We start from the raw sequence: 10,065 nt of genomic DNA, 5'->3' as shown, positions 1-10,065 counted from the left end.
GACTTACATGAAAGGACCCAAGGTATTGTCCAGCTTTGAAACATCTTCAAGAGAAGCTTTGACTTGACATTCTTAACTCCCAGTAAACCAACCTCTTAGTGTCAGGCTTAAAAATATAGCTGTTCGGCCTTGGCTTTCAATCTTAATCTGCCTTTATACAATTCAGATGCAAAGAACTGCATCAGTTTGGCAGTTTATTCTTGTATTTATTACATGTTTAAGTAGACAGACAATTTTTTATTCAGTGTTACCTTGGCATATTTTGTTATAAAGCCAGGTCCAAACATGCCTCTAAATGACTGTCCCTTATTAGCCTGACCACATGACTTATAGCTATAGACGTTTAAGCAAAAGCAGGGTTGGCAGTGACGTAATAGTAGAAAAGATCCCCTGGCAGGCAAGAGGCTTCAGCATATTATGTAGTTAGCAGGTTGATCACTGCTTACCTGTATTGTGTACTTCCTCAGTAATATACATGCCTTCTCGATAGGTCAGTCCCCCTACAACAGGGGTTCCTGTGGCTGGAGCCAGCGTAGGGTCAAATGCATCAATATCGAAACTCAGATGGATTGGCCTTTGTCTTCTTGAAAGGAATAGAATAAGAATAGTCATTTGGGCTGTACTTGGACATTCATCCTTCCTACAGTTGCAACTCCTTGATTTTGTTGCTGTTAATCCTAGTACTGTGTTAATATAGCACATTTCCAGATTTCCTATTCTGGAAGTTACTGAGTAGGTTAGATGCCTACACACCACTTCATAATTTTGCCCTTTGTTCTCTGTGCCTCAGACAGACTAACTCCAATTTGTATTTCCGATTTACCCTGGGCATCAGAGCCTCTTACATTAAGAACTATCAATAGAGGGAACTCCTCACTTCCATAGGACATGGGTTCTGACAGATTCTAGTTTAAGTTGGATTGATCTAGGTTACAGTTGCAGTTGCTGTTATACTCTGAGAGAATAACAGCAGCTCTGAACTTAAGAGTTGAGTTTATGTTTGCAATCTTACCATCTCCTACTTCTAACTTGTTTAGCCCAGGTGTCCAATGGCTGAAGCTAACATACAGCAAACACCTATACGGTAAATTATTTGTACTTCTTAACAGCTTAAGAAATGGCATACTACCAAGGTGGCAATTAATCACCCAGAAATGAAGACTCATCACTGGGAAAATGTTCTTAACTAGCATTTGATTAGTATTCATCTCCCATCTTTCTACACTACCAAGATTTGCTTAATATAAAACTTTCAGATGAAGCAGTAGTGAGGCTGGGAAGAAGAGGACAGTTGAATGCTTCTCCTCTCGAAAGGTAAGCATTAAAAATGGAAAGAGGGCTTCCCTGGTGGCGCAGTGGTTGAGAGTCCGCCTGCCGATGCAGGGGACACGGGTTTGTGCCCCGGTCCAGGAAGATCCCACATGCCGCGGAGCGGCTGGGCCCGTGAGCCATGGGCGCTGAGCCTGCGCGTCGGGAGCCTGTGCTCCGCAACGGGAGAGGCCACAACAGTGAGAGGCCCGCGTACCGCAAAAAAAAAAAAAAAAAAAAAGGAAAGAGAAATTCATGAGAGCTGTTTTCCCTCCTAACCCCAGAAGAAAAATATGATCTATATTTCATATTCTCCCTTTCTGAATTATCTAAATTTTTTTATATGTACATGTTTTGCTTTTATTTTAAAAGAAAGGTCATGATCCTCAAGAGACAGGCTAAAGTGTAGTGCCCACTGAGAATCTGCCCTGTCCCCTCTGGGACCTAGAGTAGATATCCATTGTAGTTACTTACTTGCCAATCAGCAGATCGAATGTCTGTTCCATGACCTTCTGGATACCAAGTCGATCTATGTCTCTCATGGAAAAGTACTGGATATCATAGTTCTTTAAAATAAAACTGGTAACATATAAAGGAAGGAAGCCTTAGTTTAAAGAGCATTTTTAATCAAATGTGGGGGGGGGGCGGGGGGTTGTCTTCATAGTGACCTACAGCAGGTTAACGCAAGAAACAACCCATCAAGTGGAACATTAGTGGCCAGGACAGGCCCAAAGCTCAACTGTAATGTATCAACTTACTGTTCAGGAGGGTCCACATCTCTTAGTCCAATGTATACAATACTTGGGGAAGAGATACAGGGTTTGATCCAGGAAAATCCTGGGAGTTGTGGGACCTATGAAGAGAGGAATGAACAGGATTCATCAAGGATTCTTGGTCTCATCAAGATAGTCCCCGTGTGCTTCCCAGCGTGCTTTCTCCTCTTACCCACAGTATATGGGTAAAGCAGCAGACACACTTGATCTGGGAAGGAACTGGATAGAAGTAGAAGTGATTCAGAAGGGCAGCTGAAGAACACAGCTGAAGAAGAAGAATAAAACACCTTCTCTTAAGGCGGCCTTGGTTTCTCATTAACTTACCTAAATAGCAGGAATACCGCTGATTAGGCCTTTCCATCTCTTTGCACACTACTGAATTGTTTACAGATTGGTTCTTGAGATGGCAACTGGGTTACATTTCAAGTCCCCAACAGCCAAAACGTGAATTCTGCCTAGTGAATAACCTTTGTACTGTCCTGGTTTAACTTGGTCCCTCACTGAGGGGAAGGATACACAAATTCTGGTCTATGCCTAGCATGGTCTCCCATGTCTTCTGAACAGCCTGCGAAAAGATTACCTAGATGTAATCATGGTTTTACTTGTCTTCTAGACCAGTGGGTCTGAGAGTGAGGCCTAGGAGGTTCTTACCAAGAAGTCTTCCCGCTGTAAGTGTATCAGATCACTGGAGTTACTACCCACTCACCACATTCCTTTATTATGAGATTATGATCCCCCCTAAGAGCAGGACCATGTCCTAGTCATCTTTATGCCCCCAGCATCTAGACTGTCTGGTCCAAAATAATGTTTGATGAACAAATGAAGGAATGGTAAGCATTACTACAGCCATCCTTCACAGAAATGTTACTGAACTAGACTCTCAAAGCCCCAGGATAACCCTTGCAAGCTGTTCAACGTTCTCTTCGTTTCAGCCCACTAACCTTGTCCTGTAGTTCTTTGAGGAGAAATGAAACTGGCTGTCCGTGGAGATTTCCAGATGAAGTGGTGAGGGGTGTATTGATGTCAGCATGGGCATCAACCCAGATCACACAAAGGTCTGGGCAGTGCCGGGCGTGCCCACTAATGGTACCAATTGCCAGGCTGCAAAGAACAAACACAGTAATATTAAAGGCCTTCCCCTTGGCAAGCATCACTAACAAATATCTTCAGCCAACACAGCTCACACTTTGTCCTCAGGGCAAAGTCAAGGCCCTAGATTGAGGCTGGATTTGGATGAGACAGAGTCCCTGGGACTGTGTTCCCAAAGACGAGACTTGAGAGAGAGACAGGGAGAAATGGAAGGCTCTAAAGATTCAAAGCTGACAACTGGTTATCCTTGTACTGTGACAGGTGTCATTGCTGCCCCCAAATCCCTTTAATTGGATCCATTAGCCTTGGCCCAGAAAACGACCCAAAATATTTGTTCAACAGATGAAATCCTGTTAAATGATATGGGCTGTATGTAACAACTCACTAATACTACTTAATACCTCTTGAGAGACCAGGGAGATCTAATTACTTTTAAAGAATCAGTTATATTAACTTGTTAAGGATAAAAATTAGTATTACAGCTGTTTAGAAAGATTATGTGATATTTCCTAAAACAAGTCAAAGTTTTTAAAGACATCAAAGTTAACAGGGCAACCCAATTAAAGACCTCATTAGATCACTGAATAAAGTAGAAGTTTATTTCCATGTTATCTTATATACATTAGCATGGCATGCAGATATCATTAAGTGTTTCTGGTTTCTGCTTTCCGTGTCCTTGGTCTCCGCTTGCATTAGCCAACTGTCCTGTCTGACCTGTAGGAATATAGCTGATGAAATTGTGCTTGGAAAGCTGCCTAAGCTTCCTAGGAACCAAAGAATTTGACATAGATGAGAAATGCAGCTTAAGCATCTTAGGAACTAACTACAGTCATCTTTCTTGATCAGTACAGCCTGAGGTAGCATTTTAAGCTCCATGTCCCACATAGGACCTTTACGAGAGATAGCATGGTCTGGCGCTAAAAGCACTGGATTAAGTCCGAATATTGGGGGTCTTTCTAGGAAGAAATGTGTGAAATAGGGCAAGTCATCTAACCTCTCTAGACTGCAGTTTCCCTTTCTATAAGATAGGGATAATAATCTTAGCCTGTTTAAGTCAGAGTTGGTTTGACGATTAAAGCAGTAGTGTATGTTGTACTATTAAAGGGAGCTGAGTGACCTAAAAATGCCTCTTCCTTTAAAATATTCAACAGCTGTTCAGGTTATACACACATCCCTTCCTTTCTAGAATCTTCCGGACAGCCTAGGTTTTAGCACTGAACAGGAAACAGGGAGCAGTGATAGAGCTGCAATCTAGACACAAACAAAAGGAAAAGCAAGGATTATGATAATTACAATAATAAGCAGTCCCCAAGTAGTCCGCTGACCAGAAGAGAGACAATAAATGAACTTTGAGCATGGAGCTAAGAGACAAGAGATCCATCCTTGGGTTATTTAATCAATTTCGGTAGAGAACCTGTGACTGACTTTCTTATTCTACTTAAAATTTTATTCCTGATGAGGAATCTACCTGCATTTGCAGTTCTGTTAAGTGATCTGAGAAGCTCTCTGAGTACCTCAGGGGAAGTTGCTAGATTGGATCTCAAAAGAAAATTTAATTGCCCATAGAGGTCACAATGGACTTGAATCCCAGCTCTGCTACTTCCTGGCCCTAAGACCTTGCGTAAGTTATCTAACCTCTGTCCCTCAGTGTACCCAGCAGTGAATTAGATAAAATTGTATATGCCTCATGGCATTATTTTGAGGATTAACTGAGAATATGTATGAAGTCCTTGATATTCCTAGTGCTTCAATGCCATTTTTCTTTCTACCAAAAAAATCTTCATTACTTAGCTCAAATTACACTTCCCTGTGAAATCTGACTACTCTAGCCCAGACTGATCTCTTCCTTCTGAGATGTAGGATTCAATATTTTTTTCATTCCATGTGTATTTATTTCATTTAATCCTAATAGATCACAAGTTTCCCATAATCCTTAGCACTGCTTGAGAACTCATCAGAACAGTGCTCGATATAGTGCATGCTGATTCACTGAGAGGAAGCATCTAATGTATTAGCCACCTAGGGAGGCTAATACAATACTGTGCAGGGTAGAGAATGTATTCACATGCCAAGTGGGGCATTTCTAACAAACCTATTAGCAGAAGTGCTTAAAAAAAGAAAAAGCCCAAATTCAGCCTATTGATAGATTCCTCCAATTCTCCTAAATAACCAAAATGAAAGTCATGAGACAGTTTTAAGAAAGCTTTCCAGGGCTTCCCTGGTGGCGCAGTGGTTGAGAGTCTGCCTGCCGATGCAGGGGACACGGGTTCGTGCCCCGGTCTGGGAAGATCCCACATGCCGCGGAGCGGCTGGGCCCGTGAGCCATGGCTGCTGAGCCTGCGCGTCCGGAGCCTGTGCTCTGCAACGGGAGAGGCCACAGCAGTGAGAGGCCCGCGTACCGCAAAAAAAAAACAAAACAAAAAAAAGAGAGCTTTCCAAGAAATAAGCATGAAATATACTGAAACATACTGTCTAAAAACTTTGCTTAGTTTAACTCTGAACTTGTCCTTATACTACGTGATATTTTCTCCAGTGGTTCATGATCTTAGACATGAAAATACCCTAAAAATTATTATTATACCCTAAAAATTCGAAAGGGTATTTTACTCTAAATGAGGAAACAGAGACAAAGAAGCTAATTGATGGGCTGATGCAATCCAGCCCCTCCACCACCCCTGGCTCCCAGCTTACCTGTGGTCTCCTCCCACGGTGACACAGCTGTAGCCACCTGACACTGCTCTACTAACCACCTCTGCTAGTTCCTGGTTGGCAAGGCCCACTGAGCGAGGATTCACTATCAAGTTATTATAGAGATCATCTTTGGGAACTGGGGTAAAACTCAAGTCTCCGAAGTCTTTAAGGTGGCAGCCTAGAAACAGGGATGACAAGATTAATTATAATATATGTTATTACAACTCTTACTGGCCTGGGCCACAAATAATAACTGTGACAAAGTACACATCATACTTATTGTCATGGTAACTCAAAACGTCACATGACAATGGCAGGATTCTCTCAGTCCTCCCAGCAATCCTGTGGGGTAGATCCTGTTAGGAACACCATTTTGCAGATGAAGAAGCTGGGTTTTAGAAAGTAAAGCCCAGAAATGTTCACTAACTTAACCTAACAATCACAAAACTGGTAGCAATTTGTAAGACCTCAGATATCCCTGAGTTACAGAGTGAAAATAAAGTACCAAGAGGAACTGGCAGGATTTTAAGAGAATTGAGTATTGTTAATTTAGGACAAAGAAACATACTTAGGAATTTTCACATTACAAACTTTTTTTAAAAAATAAAAGGCCAGGGCTTCCCTGGTGGCGCAGTGGTTGAGAGTCCGCCTGCCGATGCAGGGGACATGGGTTCGTGCCCCAGTCCGGGAGGATCCCACATGCCGCGAAGCGGCTGGGCCCGTGAGCCGTGGCCGCTGAGCCTGCGAGTCCGGAGCCTGTGCTCAGCAACGGGAGAGGCCACGGTAGTGAGAGGCCCACGTACCACAAAAAAAATAAAAACTAAAAAATAAAAGGCCAATCTGAGGACCTAAATATTTCTTAATTTTAGGATGCTTTAACAGTTATTACTTACAAGATCCCAAACACTGTTGCAACTGCTCAACAGAAATTCTTAAGACTCACAACAATCCTATTAGGCAACTATAGTATGCCATTCTGTAACTGAGGGAACTGAAGCAAGGTCCCAAGGTCACACAGTTGCTAGGTGCCAGAATCAGGATCCAAATTCAGGCCATCTGCTGCAAAGTGTGTATTCTCGACTCTGCGGTTTGTATCTCAACGATTCCCTCTTGATTCTGACACTTTAAGAACTAAAGAGTCCTCTCCAGGGTACTTCCCTGGTGGTCCAGTGGGTAAGACTCCCCACTCCCAATGCAGAGGGCCCAGGTTCGATCCCTGGTGGGGGAACTAGATTCTGCATGCATGCCGCAACTAAGGAGTCCACATGCCACAGCGATAATCCCACGTGCTGCAACTAAGACCTGGCGCGGCCTAAATAAATAAAATTTTTTAAAAAGTCCTCTCCAAGGAGCCAACAAGATGGCAGAAGTGGAGCAGAAGCAGCAGTGGACCTTCTGCAAGTTCATCCACTTTGGTGAGCACCTAGACCAGGCACTGGACATGTTGACACACTGACACAGCTGCACAGTGCCCTGTGGCTGTGGCAGAAGCACCTGGGCAGGGCCAGCCTGGGGGCACAGCCCACAGAGAAGCCGTAGGTGCTGAAGATATTCTGCCCAGATGGTGGGCGTGCAAGACCTTCACCCAGGTGGAAACCAAGCCCAAGATTATTGGCCACTACCTGGGCGAGTTCTCTATCACCTACAAGCCTATGAAGCACAGAGCCACCCACTCCTCCTGCTTCATCCACCTTGAGTAGCTTGTTCGGCCAGTAAAGGCACAGACTTCTCTTTAAAACAGACAAACAGAATGAACTAGTGGTATATTCTGACAGTAAGCTGTAATATTTTCCCACCCGGGGTTCACATATTCCAGCAAATTACGACATTAGTCACTACATGTTAATCTTTAGTGTAAGTACCAGTCTTTCAATCTTAACCACTTATATCAATAAATTGGTTGGATTTAGGGTGAGGACTAAATTATCCAACACTACCAAAGGATTTGAGCAAACAGAACGTTAGCATAGATTGTATTCTTATGGGCCTGTTTCTCAAACTGGAATCCAGGTATGTTGAGGGGAGGGGCAAGTGGTCACAGTATAGACATCTGAATGTTTGCAGAGACTTGTATTAAAGATTTGTATTAAGACTAGCACAGACCAATCTTGAATATAAATTGTACAGTTTAAGCTTTACCTCTTGAACCCAAACTCAATCCAAAGCCAAACTTCTGAGAGAATGTAGAGATTTGAGAAGAAATGGCCTGGAACATAAACCCAACCGAGGGATCACCACCAAGATCTGGATGACTAAATAAGAAGGAAAGGTGCTGAAGGTAGAAGAATATGAAAACAGGCCAAAGACATTGAGAACCAAGAGAAAAAATAAAACATCTATAAAAATCTTTTAAAAAGAAAAAAGCCACGAGTAACATCACTATGTACTTTGCTAAATCTCGAAATATGGAAGGACACTTTAAATTTAAGAGAAATGAAGCTTTAACTTTCAAGTCAATATCAGGTCTTGCCATTGTTGCAACAGTCTTGAGCTGGACAGATTTGAATGGCAGTGCCTATACTTGATGTTTTAACTTCCATATCCGTGTTTATCTCAGCATCTCTAGGTGCAAGATGCCATGGCTTGACTGGCGTTTTATATTAGGTGTATAATTAGAAAAGGTTTATAATCTAATTGAATAATAATGTTAATATTAATTTTTGAAGATTAACTCATTTAATCCTTCCACGACCAATAAGAAATACATGGGAATTAAAGTGATCAACCTGGTGGTTAAGTGATGGAACTTGGGGAGCACTAAGTCCAGTCATGGAATCTAGGATGTAGACTTAGATCAGTATGACAGGGCTTCCCTGGTGGCGCAGAGGTTGAGAGTCCGCCTGCCAGTGCAGGGGACACGGGTTCGTGCCCCCGTCCAGGAAGATCCCACATGCTGCGGAGCGGCTGGGCCCATGAGCCATGGCCACTGAGCCTGCGCATCCAGAGCCTGTGCTCCGCAACGGGAGAGGCCACAACAGTGAGAGGCCCGCGTACTGCAAAAAATAAATAGATAGATAGATAGATAGATAGATAGATAGATAGATAGATAAGTATGACAGAAAACAGTACAAACTGGGCTATTATTTACTTATCAGAATAAAGCTGCAGAAAGCTTAAAAAGGGAACTTAAGAGAATTTGATAGTCTTACAGCAACACTCGCCATGGAAGAGAGACTGAATTTCATAAAAGTATTTTGGTCATTGAACATATAACTCTGTGGAGTGAATCACCAGCTTAATTCACAGCCTGGATGGTGGGTTCCAATTCCTTGCTCACCAAACAGCCTTCTGCTTATTCACTTAGTTTCTCAGTTGCCCTCATACCAGCAAGAGGGCTTCCTGACAGTGGATGCCAGAAGGTCTCTTGCTCACTGAAACTACGCACGGGCATTTGGGCTTATACATCATGGTTAGCACGAGTCTCTGGGTCTGAAAGCCTGATAAACTCTGCACACTTCAAGACTTCTGTTCCTGGACCCACAGAGCTGAGGGCCAGACCCCCTGAAGGGATCAATACCTTGAGAGGCCCTGACCCTCAACTCTGCTGTTTGATTTCCACATTAAATTCCCGGTAAGGACTAGGGACAATGAGTGCTAAAGGAGTGAAAGGAGGTTATAGGGAACATGAATTATGACCCATAGGCCAGTTTTTGAGGAGTAGAGAGGCTGATGGGAGGTTAATTTTTTGTTAAGAGCAGGATGAACTGAGTAATGATAAAGCAGTTACCTTAGCAGAGTGCAATGGCAAGTTCTTCTAGTTCAAAAGATAAATGGTCTCACTAATTTTAAAGAATCTTGGAATAATAGTGAAAAAAGCAAATATTATAACATGGAAATCTGTCATACTGGAGAGAGCTGTCCCTTTCTCAAACTTCTTGTGCTTCAGGTCAACTCATCTGCAAGTCTAAATCAGATGAGACATAATATTTCATTGCTGCTCCTTCCTCTTTTAGAAGGCATTGTAGGATGAAATAAACCTGAAACTTCCAAGGAAGCTCTCACATCAAACAGATTTGGAACCAACTGGAAAGGGCTCTCATTTTTCATTTGCAGTGGGAAAAAGTCAAGCTCTGTATACACTGGCACCACCTCACTGCTTCTCTCCCCAGTGCTGGTAGTAAAAATACACTGACTACTACTCTGATCTTTTTAGGCCCCGTTGTTACTTTTGGCCTTGATAAATCTCTCAGGTTCCACTGGAGTG

The 10,065-nt window shown here is 42.8% G+C and overlaps 1 protein-coding gene across 1 annotated transcript in view; it reads right to left on the bottom strand.

The window, feature by feature from the left end:
* ARG2 (arginase 2) overlaps positions 1 to 10,065 on the bottom strand; it is a 28,869-nt gene that overhangs the window by 2,403 nt on the left and 16,401 nt on the right. Inside the window, exons 3-7 of the mRNA XM_081229299.1 lie at positions 5,862 to 6,039; positions 3,023 to 3,182; positions 2,067 to 2,161; positions 1,783 to 1,887; positions 447 to 583 (exon numbers count right to left, since the gene is read on the bottom strand). Of these exons, the coding sequence (XP_081085425.1) occupies positions 447 to 583; positions 1,783 to 1,887; positions 2,067 to 2,161; positions 3,023 to 3,182; positions 5,862 to 6,039 (675 nt within the window). The remainder of the gene's footprint in view (positions 1 to 446; positions 584 to 1,782; positions 1,888 to 2,066; positions 2,162 to 3,022; positions 3,183 to 5,861; positions 6,040 to 10,065) is intronic.

The sequence above is a fragment of the Mesoplodon bidens genome, assembly GCF_964165515.1.
Source record: "Mesoplodon bidens genome assembly, chromosome: 3".
In the NCBI taxonomy this organism is placed as follows: Eukaryota; Metazoa; Chordata; class Mammalia; order Artiodactyla; family Ziphiidae; genus Mesoplodon; species Mesoplodon bidens.
This window is presented reverse-complemented; position numbering and strand designations above follow the sequence as displayed.